Genomic DNA, 19,858 nt, shown 5'->3' with positions numbered 1-19,858 from the left:
AAATTTGAGCAATCTTTAAAAACTGAACTGTAGCCTGCCTGATTCTGTTAGTGAATAAAAGTAGCAGACATCAAACTCTGTGATATAAGCATTTGCTTAAAGGCCCCAAACCATTAGAGGGAGCTCTGCAAGTATGTAGTATTTATGTATTATATATATATATATATATATATATATATATATATATATATATATATATATATATATATGTGTGTGTTCATGGTTCTAAATAGAACCATTTTCTTTACTAAATAACCATCTTTTTAAAGAGTGTATAACAACAGAAGAACCCTTTTTGGTGCTATATAGAATCATATACAACATATTCTCCAACAATCTGAAGAACCATCTTTTGAAATGCATGAAATGGTTCTAAACTCATACTCTACCCCTTTTTAAGAGTGTATATATATATATATACTCCATAGGTATTATTTCCTTTTTATACTCTAAGATACAAAATAATATGACTAGGCTGAGGGCGGGTAAAAAGGTCTGAAACGGCCTGATTTCTACTGTACATCTTTATTTTTTTGGCCGGGGGGTAAATGAGTGGAGGATGTAGGTAAAAACGAAGGGAGCGAGTTAGGGAGGAAATCACGGGCGAGTTTCTTGAGCTTCTTCGCATGCAAAACAATAAAATCAATTAATTCCTGATCAAAAACTTGTGATTGATTAGGTTTGTGACTTGCATGTCTTTCTCCTCACGATACGCGTTTAGTTACGTTATTGACGTCCGTCTCCGTGATGGAAGGTTCCACCTTCCCGCAGTTACAGGAAACGGCCAATGTAGAAGTTCGATTCAGTTTAGCAAACCGACTCTTTTGAACTGTACGTTTCAAAGAATCAAACGTACGATTCAGTGAGTCATTTTTAAACTCATTCAATTTATCCTCCATTTACAATTATCGCATCGCACAAAGTATAAACACAACAGAAAGCGGAAGCGAGCTGCAGTCTGCACAGATGCGATGAGAGCGATGTCAATGTATTTAAAGTTATAATGCGGTACTATATATAGTGATATGTTATTGCTCAAGATTGTCACTCTTTTTAAAGTTTTTTTCCTCGTTTCTGGGGTCATTTAGAGGTCTTCAGTCTTTAACACGAACATAAGATAGTATTGATAAAGCTGTGCTCGATTCGGTTCGGAATGAATCGGCTCGGACGATGTATTGTTGAAATGAACCGGTTCAAAAGAATGACTCGTTCGCGAGTCGGACATCGCTGGCTGAGTGCAGCGAGATCACCCAGAGGCGGCGGTTCTTCTGTCAGGAGCTTCAGCTGCTCTGTTTACCCGGGGAAGTCCTGTGAGTTGGCCGTGTGAAATAAGATGGAGTCCAGCGAAACCAGCGTGTACGGCGCCGCTTTAGCCGGCGGCAGCTTCGACTTCATGAAGTTTATCAAGCAGCCACAAACTGTGCTACGGATACTGAGCTGGGTGAGTGACGACGGTTGACATTTTAGCGAGCTAAACGAAGACTCGTGGTGTGGAAAGAAATTGTTTGCTAGTGTATGTTTCCTCCTTGTATTCTGTTTAAAACTCACAAATTGAATACCTGAGTTACTTCTCTTCGTATATTAGGGGTGGTTGTGTGTTTTTCCACAGCTTCTTCAGCACCTTATTGCTGTTTTGATAAGTAGAGCTCATTAAACTCGAGTGCAAGTGCAACTAACGGTAACGTTAGCCCCAAACAGATGTCATATAAAGGCCCTTTAGTGTCTGTACTCTGTAATGTCAAGTTAGATGTGATAGGAGAAGTTAGAAAACGAGTTTTAGCTAAAATGCCAAGCTGGACAGCTAAAAGTTTGTTGTGCAAAGCACCAGCATTGGAAAGGGGAGAAGCTCTGGGACATACATAACTTACGTCACCCAGAGTCACATGGAGCGATCCAGAGCGGTCCAAGTTAGCATATGATCATCTGTGTCCTGAACCCCTTTGTTCAGTGACTCACAGTTCCACTGAAGAGGAACCGTGATCAAGAACTGCTCTTTAAAATGAGGATATAGCGGTTTTATTTGGTTTTATTTTGTCTGGCCTGGGATTGCCGGGTAAAAACCCAGAGATTTTATTGTGATGACACACTGCTAAGAAAGTAAATACATATTAAAATGTTATGTATATTGATGTGTTGATTTTTGTCTGTACATAGCTGCATCTGTCCATCATTTTACACGTGAATAAAATATGACATCAGTGCAGCTGTTGCCAGAGTAAACTGAAAGACAGAACTGTGTTAATGAAGGAAAAAAAAGTATTTTGTTGTTTTTCATTTTTTGACATATATTGATACAATTTGTGAAAATGTCACAATTAACAGACCAATAGAGATGCTCCAAAATCGCTTGAAATAAAATCTCTTTACACACATTAAAAGGAATGATACCTTCTCCTGTGAAATTGTCATTTTGGAGATACTCATTTTCATTAGATCGCAACAGCATTTTAGTCATTAATGAGAAAATTATATATTTAAGTCAAGAAAATGAAATGCATCACTTTTTTCAGTGTCCAACAATAACAGTTATAGACAAGCCATAGAAGTTATTCATTTAGTGTATAACTACTGGTTATACTTCAGTGTAATGATTAGAAAGCTAGTCAGACAGCACTGTATAAGGTAACCTACAACACACGCATGTATTCAACTTTAAAAAAAAATTATCTTGTACATCATTTGCTGCTTTGCTGTCACAGCAAGATTTGCTAATTATAAAATGCAGCTTCATCAGATTCTCGTAACTGATTGGTAACTGCTCTGATGGGTGATATTCAGACATACAAGACATAATTGATGTTTTATTAATGATGACTGACTGTCTCACTTTCCTTAATTGGGGTCTTTCCAGGGTGGAACTGGCCTTTTCTGGCCACCCCTTGGCTATGCCTCTGCTTGCCTTATTGTGCTTTTGGTTGTAGCCAAATCCACAGAGAGAAAACATGTACAGGCCACTTGTACTGCTTCTGAAATCCTGTTGTGACTGATGTGCAAAGAATCTGTTCCTCTTTTAAAGGGACTTTCCGTAACAACCTGATTATAGGTTTGACACTCATGTGCCTGGCAGGGCATGTGAATTGATTGTGACTTTGCCTTCAACAACAAAGCATACAGTGTCATTCATAATGATCAGGGTCAAGGCCTTATGTGTCACCTTTGGATGACATTGTAAACTTTATGACCTTTGTGTCACTGCTCTCTCCTTGAGACTTGATTTCTAATCCTCATAAGCTTGTGCACACTACCAACATGTCTCTTCACATTCGCGCTGCCTCTGTGGGTCTCTCAGATAACAAATTAGGTCAGTCAGACAAATAATGTGAGCTGCTGTGCTAGGGATAATGCAATAGCATGTAAATACTCGGGCAAGGACAGAGTGTGCCCTGTGCCACCCCTCTCCTGTCCAACTAGGCGCTGAAAGTATAAACACAGCAGCTGGGAGGTAACGTGAGACGAGTTGTGGCCATGGCTGCTAAAAGTCCACAACGCTTAGCAGCCGTAGTTACTACAGTGTGGGTGGTGTGGGTACTAAGTCTTTGGCGGTTTCTCATTGTAGCGGTAAAAATCAGCATACTGCATTCAGGAAGTTGATTATAGATCAGTGGAAAATCTTGGTAATGTTCTGAGAAAGAAACGTGTTGATCACTTGATCAGTCTTCCTCGCTGCCTCTCACTCTCCTTTCTGTCTAATATAAACTCTCTCCTGCGTACTTTCATTTCTCTCTGAATTTGTTTGTCTAATTATCTGGCTTCCCAGAAGGTGTTGGCTCTCAGCAGTTCTTTGTAGGCTTGGCTTAAAAAACAAATAAATAAATAAACAAGTACTGGGTACAAAATGATATGCCAAACGTAAATGTATGTTTCTGCAGACTTAAAAGACTATCATCCTTCTATAATCACATCACCATTACATATGCAATAAATTGGCCCCTTATAGTTAACATGACATCAGCCTTCCCAAGAAATGTGCATAGGGCTGTCACAGTTATTATAATATTGCCTAATTTAATTATTTGAAATTATCACAGTTATTTAGGACTATAATAATTGTCCACAGTTGTTAGGTTTCTGCAACAAAGAGATGTTAAATGGGTTTGTTGGGTTGAGGCAATTAAATTGGAATAAAAGAAAGCAGTAAGTGCATTCATTGAGATATTATGGGTCTTATGACAACAAACTAACTAGGTGCTTTTACTTGTTCAGAGGGCCGTGCTGAGTAATGTTAGTGTATTTGTTAGCCACGTAGCTAATTCAACATTTTTGGTATTTATGCTGGCTGAATTGCTTGTATTTGTGTACCTTTGCTTATCTTTCGACTTGGTCTTTGTACACACAGCAGGTAAAAGTGGCCCAAATTTGATCTTTTTCTCCGTATGTGACACAGATGTGTTATCTATGTGGCAGTGTGAAGAGCAAAAATTAAAGACATTTTGAATTCTGATTTGAGACGCTTTCATATGTGGAACTGAAATCCGATCCGTATCCGATATGCAGCAATGCGACTCAGTCTGAACAGCCAGATCAGAATTCATGCGACTTTTACGTCAATCCAACTTGACATTCGTTATACTTTCACACTACTGAGACCTAATAAACATTTAGGCTGATATTTCTGTACCAAAAAATTAGAAGAAACTTTTTAAAAACACCTGCCTGTTCGAAGAGATTTAGAAAGAACTGGCCGAACAAGGTTATAGGGAAACGAGGCTGTAGCGTCAAAGAACAGCTAAAAGTCTGAAAGCAAAGTTTAAAGAATCCGAGCACATGAACCAAAGAAATGACCGCACCCTTTTTATGGTGAGCTCGAACAAATTGTGGATGATTAGCCCAGCAGTCAGTCGGTGAAGCTTCATGATGTCCCCTTTGATGTTGGCGAAGATGAAGATGAAGCTGAACCCTCCGGGAGCCACTGGCGTTCGTTGCCAGTTGTGATTGTTTACCTCTGGATGAGCATTGTTCTTTTGCGCATGCGGGTCAGTTTAGGAGCTGGTCTGTTCAGACTGATGTCACATACAGATCACATTTAAAAGATGTTGTGAACAGACAAACAACAAAATCGGATTTGGTAAGTAAATCAGATTTGGGACACTTCTACCTGCTCTGTAAACGTAGCCATAAATCCGTGTAACTGTAGACGTTGGTGTGAGTATGGATGTGAGCAGTTCGATTTGACCCACCAGTTTTCAAAGTACTGGGGCAATGATCCACCACTTTCTGATTGAGTTCAGGACGCTGACATCATCAAAGAAATTAAAAGTGCACAGAGCGCTGACCAGTGGACACGAACAGAGACAGAGTCGGACTCGTTCACTCATTAAGCTCACTGGTTTGGTAAATGTGTGTCTGCTGAGATACATAAATTAACACACTGGTTCACAGTTTGAATTGATTAATGTCAGTTCGAATGTCTTACTGCTGCGTTACTATACTAAGGTCGCTGTCACATCTACCCTGTTTGGTGCGGACCAATTGAGATTTTTCCATAGTTTAATTTATTTTGACATGTGAACACTCCACCTATATTTAGGTCAACACCAAGCAACTGAACCGTGGACCTGTGACCCCTGCTTGAGTTCGCTGCTCAGGAGAATGCATTTTTACAATGGTGCACACCAAACAAAAGAATTCAACACTAGAGGTTGCTTTGCTCAATGCATATCAGTGCTGTACTGTCCACATAATTTGCTTGTTTTAGCATTTTACTCTTTACAGACTGTCACAGTATTCCTGCAGCACAAACTGCTGATAGTAACAGCAGATGAGCAATAAAAATAATAGCAAAGATACACTTTAAATGTTGGCACATGGATTGCAGAACATATTTATGGTCAAGCATCAGGGACATGAATTAAAATCAAATTAAAATCAGTAAACCAATCTAAAAGAAGCAGATTTCAATTAAACATTATCATTATTGCTGTTTTGTATTATTATTGTTTTGTGATGCAAATAGACATTAAGCATCTTTATTTACATTTTCTGTTTATATATGTTCATGGTAGTAAATGTGACAGTAACAGAGTGATTGCATACCTGTAAAATTTATGACCAGTAAATGAAAATGCTGTGTGTAATTTGTTCCTTTTTTGCTGTTGCAGTGTGAAACCAACTGAACCAAATGAAGAGTAGGTTTTCAGCATCATGTTTTTAGCATGAAATGAAAGGCAGTTTCAGTTGCTTGATTAGGTTTGTGACTCAGTGGCCTAGTTGCATTTTGTTACCCAGCCAGTCATGCTTTTTTTTCCATGACTTTTGGAGGTATGGCACCACCCTTGGTAGGAAGCAAGATAGCTAATGAGCCAAATTGGCCACTGTAGGCTTGTACTTTAATAGCTGCATTCAGTGAGCTGGAAAATGGCTATTCACAGTTATTTCTATGACAATTAAGCGTCAACTGAAATTTCATGATCTTGACAGGCCACAGTATACTTATGAGGCTCCAGCCAATTGCTTAATTTTTTACAGTGTGCTATCCTGAGCAGTCACTGATGTTCTTGTGTTTAGGCAAATAAAGGCATTCACATGATCCAACAAACAAATCATTCTGGCCTAAAAGTAACCCAGTATACCGAATTTCACCAGATGTTCAAATCAATGAAAACAGGTAAATTATATTGGTTTGATGTGAAATGAGACACTAAATGACTCTGACCTAAATAAAAGTGTTGATGATGGGACCCAGTGGTCACAATGAGTGGAAATGTATCTACTTTATCTGAAATGACCAGTGAATCTAAGTACATATGATATGTAATGTTGATGAATGTCCTCCATGAATGTATCTAAAAACATTTCAGGCTGAAACTATAGCAAATTGTTTTCAGGCAACATTTTAACATATTAATAACCATTTTCATGTAACAGTTTTCTGTGATGTAGCTTTTAGAGGCATTTTAGAGGCTAGAACCCTCTCACCGCCACTGTGAACGATCCTGACTCAAACCGCTTTGAATGACTTTGTTTACATCTTACAGTGGAATTTACCTACATTACAGAGTTCAGTTCTGCGTTGCCATCAGTGTTCTAGAAGGTACACTGCAAAATGATATGGTGTCCATATTGTCCAGCTGTAATCAGAATATCAGTAATTCAGTTGTTCAGCCCTAATGCACCTATATACTGACCAGCCACTTCATTCTCAGCACTGCAGTGACGTTGATGTTGTGGTGGTGTGTTAGTGTGTGTTGTGCTGGTATGAGTGGATCAGACACAGCAGTGGAGTTTCTCTATGTCACTGCTGGACTTAATAGTCCACCAACCAAATATATCCAGCCAAAAGCATCCTGTGGCCAGCATCCTGTGACCACTGATGGAGAACAAGAAGATGACCAGCACACACTGTGTAGCTACTGTCTCTGACTTTACATCTACAAGGTGGACCAACAAGGTAGGAGTGTCTAATAGAGTGGACAGTGACTAGACACAGTGTTTAAAAACTCCAGCAGCGCTGCTGTGTCTAATCCGCTTGTATCAGCGCAACACACACTAACACACCACCACCATGTCAGTGTCACTGCAGTGCTGAGAATGATCCACTACCCAAATAATACCTGCTCATTGGAGGTCTTGTGGGGGTCCTGACCACTGAAGAACAGGGTGAAAAGGGGCTAACAAAGTATGCAGAGAGACAGATGGACTACAGTCTGTAATTGTAGAACTACAAAGTGCACCTTGATGGTACATGGACCTGACAGAATGGATCAAGAGTGTAGATCCAAGTATGTGTACTTAATGAAGTGCCAGTTGGTGTATAATTACAATAGTAGTTCTAAAAAAAATCTGTATCAATTGTTTTATCCCAAACCAAGCAGCTCCATTTTGGTTGCCTATTAGAACTTAACAAGTTAGTCTAGAGTGATTGTTATTGAGCTTGATTCTTAACTTTCACTTCCCTCTTTTCTCTTCTGAATCCCATGCCTGGACATTCTAGGTGTTTGCCATTGTGGTTTTTGCCACCATAACAGCGGAAGGGTACGTAAATCCCCCAGACCATTTTCAGGTGGTGTGCGTGTTCAACAAGAACGACGGGGCATGCCACTACGGAGTGGGCATCGGAATCATTGCTTTCCTCGCCTGTGTGGCCTTCCTTATGGCTGACATTTATCTCCCCATGATGAGTAACGCCCAGGAGAGAAAGCGTGTGGTGACAGCTGACCTGGTGTTTTCAGGTAAATATAAAAGGACATGTCGCAGAGTCACATCATAAAAAGATAAAATGTGAGTCCAGTTTGAGTAAAGGTACAATAGACCATGAAAGACCTCACACAGGAGTTTACCGGCACTATAGTTGAATGACTGAACAATCACATGATTTTGAGGAAGTCAGTGACGAGCTGAAGATTTGAAACCGCTGGCTTGCCAAAGTAAAGCATAAGCCTCTAAATCCAAAGACTGAAAACACCTACAACTGACAGTTCTGGCCCTTTTGGTGTAAACCAGCCAGTCCTAATCTTGGATAAAGTGTGAGAAAGCCTCCTGCATGGCTTAGTCTGAGCAGTCTAGCTGGTGAAAGTGTCAGAATTTAGAATAGAAATATTGCTAATATAGCTGGTTCAAACACTTTTGCTTGCTACTGTAATATTTAATGTTTGGACTAAGCCTAGGCATATAGATGAAGTCTAAAGACCCCTGTACAAAGTACTGTAACACATTCTCTATAGTCATTTTAGTGCATGCTTTCTACTTATTTGCTGAGTTTAATGTACTGGAAAAAATAAAAGATATAAAAATGTGCCATAACCTTTGCATAGGCCACATTTTATGATTTATGATATTTATGATATGTTAAAATTCAGCAAATAAACAGTAATTGTGCATTAAAATGTGCAGATGTGGTCATTTGCATGGTTGTTAGTACAGCCATGACGAGATGAATTTGTATATCCTAATTTAGATTAAAAGCCAACTTTTCTCTCTCTCTCTGTCTGGGTTTGAACAGGAGCCTGGACGTTTCTGTGGTTTGTGTGTTTTTGCCTCTTGGCTAATCAGTGGGCAAACACAGTTGACACAACAGGCATTGCTACTGACGCTGTACATGCCATCATTGCCTTCTCTTTCTTCTCTATCGCCACCTGGGTAAGAGCTTTTTCTCTGTCAGTAGGGCTGGAACTGTTAGAAACACATGAATGTGAGAGTTATTTTGATGAGGTCACTCACGCCAGCACTATTTTGGGCTTGTTTACTGAAAAAACACAAGCTTGTAAAATTACTAGGAAACATGGCTGTGCTGGCTGGGTATTCTGTGGTGTAGACTGAATTCTTACCAAGAACATTTAGGCCTTCCCCTTCACTTCCACTTTTACTTGGAAAAATCATCAGTTTTAAAGGGGAATTCTATGACCGCTGCATAACTGCATTATTGAGGTGTAAACAAAAAGAAACTGAGACTCTTTTTCTTTACAGTGGTGGTGAAAGGAAGCAAGGGTTGGGACATCAAATGCAAATATGGACGTTTTATTTGCTATTCAAAGCGACTAGTGAACTTAAACGTGTTTTAGATGTAAAGTTGATGATGGTAAAACTGCAGTAAATATGAAAGAAATATGTGCACTTTGTTGTCTTATAATGTCATGCAGATACATATCTGGCATGAATGGATTTACTGAAGGAAAATGTAACAGTTTTCTGCTTCAGATGTTTGGTTTCCACCAGACTACTACTATTCAGACTCGGTACGTTTCCCTAGAATGGTATTTCACATCAAACTCTGAATGACTTTTATTTATATCTTAGTGATTGAATTATGCAGACATTTGGAGAAATCAGTGGAATTTTGTTAAAGACACAGCTTTCCATTATTCCAGAAAGGTCCCCATAATGGAGCATTTGTTAATCACTATCAATATGGCATCACACAAGGCAGCAGGGCATTCCAGTTGGAAGCTCCTTCTAACTCCTAGCTCTAACAGTAAAAAAACAGCAAAATAGTGCTGTGATATTGTAGTATGTGGTATATGAAGAATTACAGTAACTTGGGTTATTGTGTCAGAATTACGCTTTTAACATAGTATTTGGTAACTTAACATACAAAGTGTTTTGTTACACTGCTATAAGTGGTAATTAAATCATATGGGCTACATGGTGCATAATATAGTGGTGTTTTGTCAATATGGTTCAGCTATGTTTCCAGCTATGTTGTTGGCAATTTACAGCTTATATTTGACTACAGTTAATGGCCTCAGCTTCTGTGTTGACCATATTGCTTGGTCACATGGACAGATTTTCCTCCCACACATCAAACCACCTCCTTGAAGATGTTGTGATTTATTGCCTTGTCCTTTGCATGTGGTTTGCACAGATACTGATGTCATTGTGAAACTCTACCAACTGGGACTAGTTCAGATTGCTTCAGGTGTAACTCTACTGAAAGAGACACATTAAGGCCTCTATCTGGAATTTGTGCGCTTTTAATAGTTACTGACCACTGAAAAAGTACAACATGTACATTTTCCACGTTCTGTATTGTTAGGTTCAGGGAAAAGAGTGGAGTGGAGAAGGTGGGTCAGGGCTTATTTGGTATGAAATGTTTTGTCCCCTCATAATAAGAAAGCCTCGGAGGAATCTTTGCTAACTGAAAAGTGCTTGTGAAAAAGTTAAATAAAAATAGCTTATCTTTACAGAACTTATCTGATCAACAGCAGGAACATGAAAGGGGAAATCTTTTTTTTCTGCATAAATAAATGGTTTAGATGAAAACAGTCATTTAGGGTGGTTTGATGTGAAAAATTTAATTCTAGAGAAACTTGCCGATGGGAACCAGACTAAAGAGTTTAATGTTACTGAAAGCTCCCTCACAGAAAGCTATTGCATGAAAGGGTTACAGATAAGCTTCCTGGCGAATCACTGAAACACACACAGTTTGAGGTGCAAAGAGGGAAAGTGTGTGCAGAGCTGTAAGCCATTTCTGAGCCCCTAAGCAGCCTAATATTGTTTTTAAACTTAAAAAAGGTAACGATGTCCTGCGCTTTGAGTACATTTGGTTTCTGTTAATCAACCGTTACATCTCCTGCTTGGTGTGCGTTCAAGCGTGTGACTGCAGACGTGACACAATTGTTAGTGTACCATACATGAACAGTCTGATTGGACTCGTTTGAACTCGTTCACGTAAAGTTGGTCTAGAAGGCGAAATGGCAGAGAAATCAGGGTGTGCATCGGTGGTTTGACATGTCAGCTATGTGTGTCTTTATTCATGTCATTTTGTGTTCTGTTTGATGCAATTATCAAAAAAATTCAAATGAAGAAAAGGCAAATCACCATTCACATCATGTAAATACTGCTTAAAATTTCAGCAACCCCAATTTAAAACTCCTTCCCGTGTCCCTGAGTCACTCTGAATGACTTTATTTATATCCTAATGATTTAATTATGCTGAGATTTCAGGTCCATGGAATTCCTTTAATTTAGCAGTAGATCTGCTTGTGATAACGTAACTGCCAAACTGTCGTTTTAACGAAGACATTTGTGAGTAAATGGTTGATTATTTTGTTTGACAGGGCGCACTGACGTATTTTGCGCTGATGAAGTTCCGCCAGGGTGTGGGAGAGCTCACTCAGAACTATGCCGAATCCCCTCCAGATCACACTTCCGAATACCCAACATCATATGTCCCACCGGATCACAACTCCTCATACCCCACATCTAATTACCCCTCCTTCCCGCCTAGCCGTTCAGACATCTACCAGCAACCCTCCTTTATGCCCAAGCAGGAGCCAATGGGGGGCAGTGACTACCAGCCTCCGGCCTACTGACAGAAATGAAGGAAAAAGGGACGATTCACTGGCCTGATCACATGACACAGAGCATGGGAGGGGCCTGAAAGAGCAGCCAATGAGAGCTCCTGTGCATGGACTGGCCCGGCACTCCTTGATGTTGATTGGTTGGAATTATTCTTTGTATTTGTCTGATAAAGACAGCCTTACTGTTTCACAGCTGTTGAATGTTTTTGTTTTTTAATGTTTTGTCTAGCCTAGGGATAAAGAGCACCCATTGCACAAATGGTGTCTATATATAACTTGAGTCATTGTGAAACTGATGATGTCAGAGCAGGCTATCTGCTCTAAGTTCTCACTGTTCTGACATGTTTTTGTTGACCTTTGTTTCAACAGTGTCCCATTTTCACACTGTATAACTTCTGTATGTTGTGCCTTGACCCTGAAAATTACAGCCCATAGAGTTAAATGGCCCCCTTTCAGTTTTCTGTGCCAACCAGCGAAAGACTGCTCAGCCCTCTTTTTTGTTTTATGATAGAAAGTCAGTCGACTGTGTCAGTCATGGAGTCAATCAAGCGATTTAAAGAGTGTTAAGTGTTGCAGAACAAAACAGTAGATCCTCAGTAGCTTTACGTTCAGATGCTGTTCTCGATGGTAAAATAAAGCAGTGGCCTACACTACTGGAAATAAAGCCATATTTCATTAAGGTGTGACTTGAAATAGCCATAGTTTTTGTCCGGTATTGCCAAAATGAAAACGAATCATATGATTTCAGATGGGAAATCCCCACTGTGGTGTTTTTAGCTAAGACAGAACCACCTTTGATATAGACCTGGTTTGTTCACATTATGTTTTGCAGTTCCCCAGGATATAACATCCACACATGACCTCAAAACATATTGTACAACAACCTTGCGGTGTTGATGTTTCGCACATCTCAGGCCTTCACTTGCCAATGTATTAGTACACTGAGCTCAGGTTAACTCTGCTGTGCTGTAGAATATTACAGGCCGGCAGGACTTCAATCTTTTTCAAGTTCTAAGAAATATCAGTCATTAAATAAAGTAGATATACATGCAAATGTTTGAAGACCCTTGTCAAATGACATTTTCTAAGTGGAAAAAATGATCATATCCTCCAGAGAGAACAGATGTAAATATGGCATTTTTCTGCAAATGTAAAAAAATCCCTATTTTATGCTTTATTTTTTTTCCCTCAATATGTTCAGTTCAGCAAATAAACATTAATTGTACATTAAAATGTGCTGAAGGATGTTCTCTGTAGAGCATGTGTTAAACTATTTTCACTTAAATCATTGTCCAGGGTGTCTAAACTTTAGCATACAACTGTACATGTTTTGTATTTTGGCTCTTTATTCTGATTTTTTTTTTCTTTTGGCTGGGATTTTAGCCTGATCATAGATACGGAAGTAAAACCACTATACTGCCTTTAAGAATTTGGACCTACAACATAGCTGTTTCTCCATAAAGTCAGTTGAATGTGTGGCTAATCGAGATGACATTGCACTCTTTGATGAATTTCTTTCTGGGATCTGTGCGTTAATAATTGCTATACATTTTTTTCATTAGATTTTGTACTGTAACAAAACACTGGTTTAAAATTAGGGATGCAGTATATCGGAATAACAGTCTCTGCAGATATTTGCTCTCAAAATCTTTTGGCATTGGACGGATGTTGACATTTCAAACTGATATTTGATAAATTATTTATTGTACTCTCAGACACAATGTTTGGGCAACGCAAATGTCTGCATTTTATTCATTTACTACATTTACAATAAATATTACATTTCTCTGTAATGCTAATTCAGGTAGATCTAGTCCCAATTTATACATCTTAAAACTATGTATCAATATTTGTAGTACATGAAAAATATCAGATATCAGCATCAGTCCACAATTCCCATATCAGTGCATCCCTATTAAATGTTTCTTACAATGCGGAATTGCACTTGTTAGCATATGAACTGCATAAACAGGCCAAATGGCTGCACAAGAATAAAATTATGTATTGTGACAGGGAAGAAGAAAATAAATTTCTTTTGACAAAGTATCCTTGACTTGCCTTTTTCTGGAGCAGACTATTGCAGAAAGCATAGTGACCAACACAAGCATCATTTTCACTTGTGTGACATTAGCCCATCACTCAGAAATCACAATTTAATTAGATTAGTTTATATTTATTAAAATAGATAATAAAATGATTAAAACACCAACATAGTTCATTGGCAGTGTTATTTGCTGGTGCAGTGCAGTTTAACTGCAGGCACTGATTGAAAGAAATAAAAAATAAAATAAAAAAAACCCCCACATAGCCAAATACATAAAATACATAAACAAAACTAAAAAAAGATTTTCCTGCTACGATCAGTAAATGTAGCAGCAGCTACTGTAGACAGATGCGTTGTGGCTGCTATCAATCGAATGCGTCAAGTTTTTTTAAACAGTAACTTTATCAGTCTATTCTGTTCTTGTATGCTGTATGTGTTTATAGATGAAGTGTGGCAAAGAGCTTTCGTGGTGCATTATGGTCCAACTGCTTCCCTGTCATGGCGTGAGGAGGTGTCTCATCCCTCTGAGGGGCGTTATTCTCCTTATTAGACATCAGACCTCCGTAACACGCTCTGCACACTGCGTGGTATTTATCAGCACCTCCGATCACTTCAACCTGAATCAGACACATAAAGAAAATGAAAGGCTTTGACAGCTAATAAAACAAGGGATATAGTAGGGATTTAAAGGCAAATGTCACTTTACTTTTTTTCTGTCAGACACAAGGTGTAACAATATTCACTAATATGTATTATTTGCTTTTAACTGACAACCTAATTATATATAAATATACACTATCCTTACATGTAGGCCACTACACTGTTAGAAACAAAACTGGTACTAATATTACATGAAAAAAAAATGATGAATTTTTCATGCAAATATACACTGTAAGCTCTGCTTGGATTCAGTTATTTCTGTGCAGTAGACTACTGGATCTCAAAGTACTGAATGAACTGTGACAAATTGTTCTGGCCCAGCATTCCACCATGTTGTGTTTTAGGAACACATTACACTCTGACCACTCGTTTCATTCTGTTCCTTTCTCACCTCTTTCTCTGCTCCAAGTCTCTTGGTGTAGGACGCCTCTTTAAAGCACTCCATGCAGACAGCATTCAGCTTCACCACACTCTCGGCCAAAGGCACCAGGCTCAGAATGCTGCCAAACGGCTAAGGCGCAAAAACATGGAAAACTGTGTCACTAATAACATCAGGGTACCCATACAATTTAACACGCTAAATGCAGAGCCTCATGTCCTTTTTTGAAAAACCTTTTGAAGACATGAGTTTTTTTAAAAAAAAAAAAGTTGCTGAATAAGGATAGAGACAACCATGAGATGAAAAAGAAGAGTAAAATAATTATTTTGTCTTTATAGAATACAGTAAATGTTTCCAGGCAATTTTTTTTTTTTTTTATCTATAAGGTCACAGGCAAAAGTTTGAACACCCTCAAATTATGTTTTGTTGATTTAATTAGAGGGGTTATTAAATCAGGAAACAAACTTAAATATGGCTTTTCTCTACAAAACAAATTTTAGTGCACAATCTCTATTTATTTGCTGAGTTTAACATTTTGGGGAAAAAAAAAAAGAAATAAAACAAAGTATAAAATGTGCCAGAACTATTTTACGGGCCACAATATGTTAAATTTATAAAATAGACAGTAATTGTGCATAAGCATGTTCTCTGTACAGAATGTGTTGACTTCTTTTCATTTAGAAAATCAACAACACATCATTTGTCCAAACCTTTGCATACAACTGTACATATGGGCCTCTATTAGTATTTGAGTCAACAACTTTTCTGTTTATTTTAGTTTCTTTTTGGAAAATTTTGGAAAAAAAAAAAAAATGTGAATCATAAGTAACACAGACTACGCTTGAATGGATGGCATGTACTGGTTAGAAAACTTTAATTTTAAAGGGTTTCAGAGCTAGAGCTAAATGATCTGGAAAACATCTAAATTGATGAACCTGCAATTATTGTCAGTAAAGCATTGCATTAAAGTGTAAGGTCTATTATTTTGGCCAAGAATACTAGCATATTAATTTTTCCTGGGATGAGGCTTGAACGCTGAACACAGGGTGCCAGATTATCAGTTAGCTGTGGTTGTGGTTAACTGTCGTCAAGCACACTACACACGGATGTTTGATTGCTTCCGACTGGCCTAACTCATTTTCCAGGCAGCTCACAGGCTGTTTCAACTCTACTCAGAGCTACAAAACGACGCTGTGCTTTTTGGCATGGTTTATCTTTAAATGCTGAATTAAATCTGACATACTGAAATCTTTGCTGGTTGTAACACCAACTGAAATACCCATGTTACAGATTTTATAATGAGAATTTTTACTATTGTTTGTTCCAAGTGTGGAATAGTCCCACACCACTGTCATATGTTGCTTACTTCATCTACTAGAATACTGGTATTCTCTACTGCTGATACTGTATTTAAGTGCCAGAATCGGGGTTGACACCAATGTGGTGCAAGTGCAACAATAATATCTCGCATTATCTCAGAGCTAAATCAAACACACTGAGCGACTGTGAAAGGTGGAATCAAGGGAAACCCTCACCTTTCTCTGGAATGTGCCGTCAAGCGCTGCAACGATGACCGTTTTGCCCCTGTTGGCCATTTCCTCACAGAATTCAACAATGTCTGGGAACTGCATTGAGAGAGTGAGTGAGTGAGTTAGTGAGAGTCCCTTCGAAAAATTCTCCCAAGCATTCAATCTTAGTTGATTTTCCCACAGGTAGGGAAAAATCCATACTTACAAACTGTCCTTCGTCGATGCCAATAACAGTCGCTTCGAGGGCCAAACACTGCACCTCTCTGAGACAGCTGGCAGACACAGCTTCCATTATATACCTGTAGAACAAAGAGTCATTAAGCACCACCTATTTTCATACATGCACATTTATGTGTATACAAACAGCTGGAACTGCCTTACTTGTCATGCGTGGCCAGTCCTTTATTGGAGTAGCGAACGTCCTTGGCATACTTAATCACCAAACAGCTGTACTGGGCAATCTGGAAGCGCCTCACTCTCCGCATCAATTCGGTGCTGTTAAAAGTTTTGCAAAAAGAGATATGTATTAGTTGATTAAACAAAAACTGAAACGTGTGTTTAAAGTTTGAATTTTACATCATATGCTTTTTCGACACATCTACTACTATTTACGGTAATTATATGCTTAGGATCAAAGGTGGTTTGTAACTAGGGGTGCGCACATATTGAGATTAGATATTCATATGCATATCTGTTGAATATGTACACATTTATAAAATGTACACATTGATACTACACCTACCTGGATTAGCATTACAGACAAGTAATAACATTTACTTTTGTAGGATCCCAAATTTAGCAAAATTGAAGCAAGTCAAATCTAAACATCTGTCTGATGCAGACAATTTCTTTAAAGCAACTATCTGCCAATACTGATATGATTACAGTATTTTTGTGCATCCCTAGAAGTAACCATGTTACATGTGCTTATGTAAAATTGATAGATTCACAATTTAAGTATTTTCAAATATCAAATTTCCTTTTACTCAAGCATATGTGTAAAGAAATAAATCAATTTTTCCCCTCACTTGCATATATGTCATTCACATTTCCCTCAATCTGTTCCACTGATGACAGCATCTGGACTGCTTTGCTGATGCTCACATTTCTTACTTTGGAGCTCTTATAACTTCATTCAAAACCAACCTCAGTTCCTATGCAGACACCAGCAGACAGATGCTAAACATACTTAAATCCTACTGCAGTTCTGTAGGGAATTTTGTACTATAGGAGTTTTTGGTCCTGACAGTTTTTAAATTCCTACTCAAATTATTTTTAGCAGCTTTTTAACTTCTCCTTGAGTCTCTATTTCATGCACGTTAAGCGGGAGGACTTTCATAAACTCAGGCTAATCTGTTGACGTGAGTGACGTTTGCGCGCGTTTTTGGGAGCAGCTGTTGCTTTGTGCGTCCTTCCTCAGCTGTTCTTCAGCACGAAAAAAAAAAAAAGTAAATCACTTTTCAAAATCAAATTTTACAAGTCAACAAAGCCTGCAAAACATAACAGTTTATAACCAAAGGGAAAACTCACCTTTTCCCTGAGAACATTGGTCCAAAAATAACCTGTAACAGCAACACAAAGGAAGTTCATTAACATTAGCTTCTCCAAAATACAAGCCACAAAAAAAGCACAAATATATCCTCTCAGAACAAAAAAGGACACAAACGCTGTCTAAAAAATATCATATGTGGAAGATAGGAAAAAAATGTTTTCATTTGAAGCTGCTGGCGGGCTATTTCAGTTAACTCAGTCCTCTCCATATACAGATAACAGTAAATAAAGCTTTTACCTGGATTTGACCCCTCGCCTTTCTGGGAGAGTTGGGCAAAATCTTGGGTACGTTTAAACAATCCATCTTACTACTCAGACGCCGTTTAAAATAAAACAGAAAGACTGAAAACGCACAAGAAGCAAGACCCGCTGTCTGTGTCGTCTGCAGGCTCTGGTGGGCTGTTCTAAATGTCCCGCCAACCCAACGACACGTCACTTCCCGGAAGAAACGGCTTTATCTTTAAACGAAAACTGAAAATTGTGTATAAAGTTTGATTTCTCAACACACGTAAAAAAGATGGTTCTTCAAGGTTGTTTTTTTAGTAAAGGCAATGGTTCTATTTAGAACCATGAGCTCTATATAGAACAATTTGCATGCTTATTTGCATGGGAAATGGTTCTTCAGATTGATGGAGATTGTGTTGTATATGGTTCTATGGAGACCCTTTTTGGAAATGGTTCTATGTAACACCAAAAAGCGTTCTTCTGTTGTTACAAAATTGGCATCGTAACAATAGCAGACCCCTTTTTGGTGCTGTGTAGAACCATTTCCAAAAAGGGTTTACATAAAACCATATACAACACAATCTCCATCAATCTCAAAAACCATTCACCATGCAAATAACAATTTAGGCATGCAAATGGTTCCACAACTAATGGGTCTGAATAGAACCATTCCCTTTACTAAAGAACCCTTAAAGAACCATATCGTTAAGTATGTAGGGTGTGTTTATTGGTGGGTTGCAATCCTATAATAGAATTGTATTAAAGTCCTTTATAATGTCTCCTTTATAATAAACTCTTTTATAATCTAGTTGCAGTCTATGTTTAGAAATAAACTGATCACTGACTGATGCCCAGAGTTTTCCCATTATCTGACTATTAAAATGTTTGTACATGTGTTGCGAATTATGGCCAAAATCTGAATATTTTTGCAGTCATCAGAAGGTTTTGTGCATGTAAACGCAGTTTTCAAACAGCAGTACGAGCTGAAGAAATACTTCAGCATAAATGGGTGGGACTGAACTGCTGTAGGCCACAATGCCGAAAAGAAAGATATATGTAAATTAGCTGTGTTTTGTGATCCAGGAAAAAAAAAACTTTAAAAGAAAGTTTAATGTCCATATCTGAAACATGAAAATTTACAAACATTACATATTTGTACCTTTTTTTGTGGCCAAAAAAATAAAATGAAATAAAAAATCACCCACTTTCACCAAAGACTTTGGTGCAGTATGTAAATGTTATATACTGTACATGTATGGAAACTAAGCTGCAAAAACAGGCCATTTTGAATTCCATGGTTATGATGTCACAACCATGAACATATGACCTCTCCATTTATCCTACAGCTGTTTAGTCCTGCTGATTAAACGTTGTGCTGTTCATTGTAGCACTACATAGCCTTCAAAAGGAAACAGAAATCCGAAAGAAGTTTATTTTTCACCAACAACCTTGTTTTAACAGTTTGTTCTGCACATTTCTGCATGAACTGCTTTACTACAGCGCAAATCAGAATAGAGCTCATTTACATACAACACACAAAAACAGCCTGTGTAAAGGATGAACACAGGTCTTTTTTCTGTGGCATGGATGATAGTCAGCTAAAATGGTTATGACAGGTTTTTCATCACATCAAGGACTGAAGGGAAATAAAACTCCCAAAAGCAGAGCGTCCCCTGAGGTTTGCTTTTTTGCCCAGAGCGAAAAAGAAACTGGTTTTATTGGCTGTGAGCTGTTT

The 19,858-nt window shown here is 38.3% G+C and overlaps 2 protein-coding genes across 2 annotated transcripts; one reads left to right on the top strand and one right to left on the bottom strand.

Annotated features, from left to right (window-relative positions):
- The first annotated feature begins 1,213 nt into the window (after positions 1-1,213).
- Positions 1,214-13,781, top strand: syngr2b (synaptogyrin 2b). Its single transcript, XM_036586108.1, has 4 exons — positions 1,214-1,441; positions 7,931-8,168; positions 8,939-9,075; positions 11,493-13,781. The coding sequence occupies exons 1-4, from the start codon at positions 1,334-1,336 to the stop codon at positions 11,745-11,747; spliced, it is 738 nt and encodes a 245-aa protein (XP_036442001.1). The 5' UTR covers positions 1,214-1,333; the 3' UTR covers positions 11,748-13,781.
- A 94-nt stretch (positions 13,782-13,875) lies between these two features.
- tk1 (thymidine kinase 1, soluble) lies at positions 13,876-18,292 on the bottom strand. Its single transcript, XM_036586109.1, has 7 exons — positions 18,137-18,292; positions 17,878-17,909; positions 16,729-16,842; positions 16,553-16,646; positions 16,354-16,443; positions 14,831-14,950; positions 13,876-14,396 (listed from the first exon to the last, which is right to left on the bottom strand). The coding sequence occupies exons 1-7, from the start codon at positions 18,200-18,202 to the stop codon at positions 14,217-14,219; spliced, it is 696 nt and encodes a 231-aa protein (XP_036442002.1). The 5' UTR covers positions 18,203-18,292; the 3' UTR covers positions 13,876-14,216.
- Between the last annotated feature and the right edge of the window lie 1,566 nt (positions 18,293-19,858).

The sequence above is a fragment of the Colossoma macropomum genome, unplaced genomic scaffold (assembly GCF_904425465.1).
Source record: "Colossoma macropomum unplaced genomic scaffold, Colossoma_macropomum, whole genome shotgun sequence".
Lineage (NCBI taxonomy): Eukaryota > Metazoa > Chordata > Actinopteri > Characiformes > Serrasalmidae > Colossoma > Colossoma macropomum.
The sequence above is the reverse complement of the archived record's forward strand: the minus strand, read 5'-3'. Positions and strand labels throughout refer to the sequence as shown.

Bases quoted from the DNA above. Each gene is read 5' to 3' on its own strand.
- syngr2b (XM_036586108.1), top strand. From the start codon at position 1,334: ATGGAGTCCAGCGAAACCAGCGTGTACGGCGCCGCTTTAGCCGGCGGC. The intron at 8,169-8,938 runs GTAAATATAAAA...GGGTTTGAACAG, and splicing joins AGCTGACCTGGTGTTTTCAG to GAGCCTGGACGTTTCTGTGG. The intron at 9,076-11,492 runs GTAAGAGCTTTT...TTTGTTTGACAG, and splicing joins TCTTCTCTATCGCCACCTGG to GGCGCACTGACGTATTTTGC.
- tk1 (XM_036586109.1), bottom strand. From the start codon at position 18,202: ATGGATTGTTTAAACGTACCCAAGATTTTGCCCAACTCTCCCAGAAAG. The intron at 16,647-16,728 runs GTAAGGCAGTTC...TTTGTTCTACAG, and splicing joins GGACTGGCCACGCATGACAA to GTATATAATGGAAGCTGTGT. The intron at 14,397-14,830 runs GTGAGAAAGGAA...TGTCTGATTCAG, and splicing joins GACTTGGAGCAGAGAAAGAG to GTTGAAGTGATCGGAGGTGC.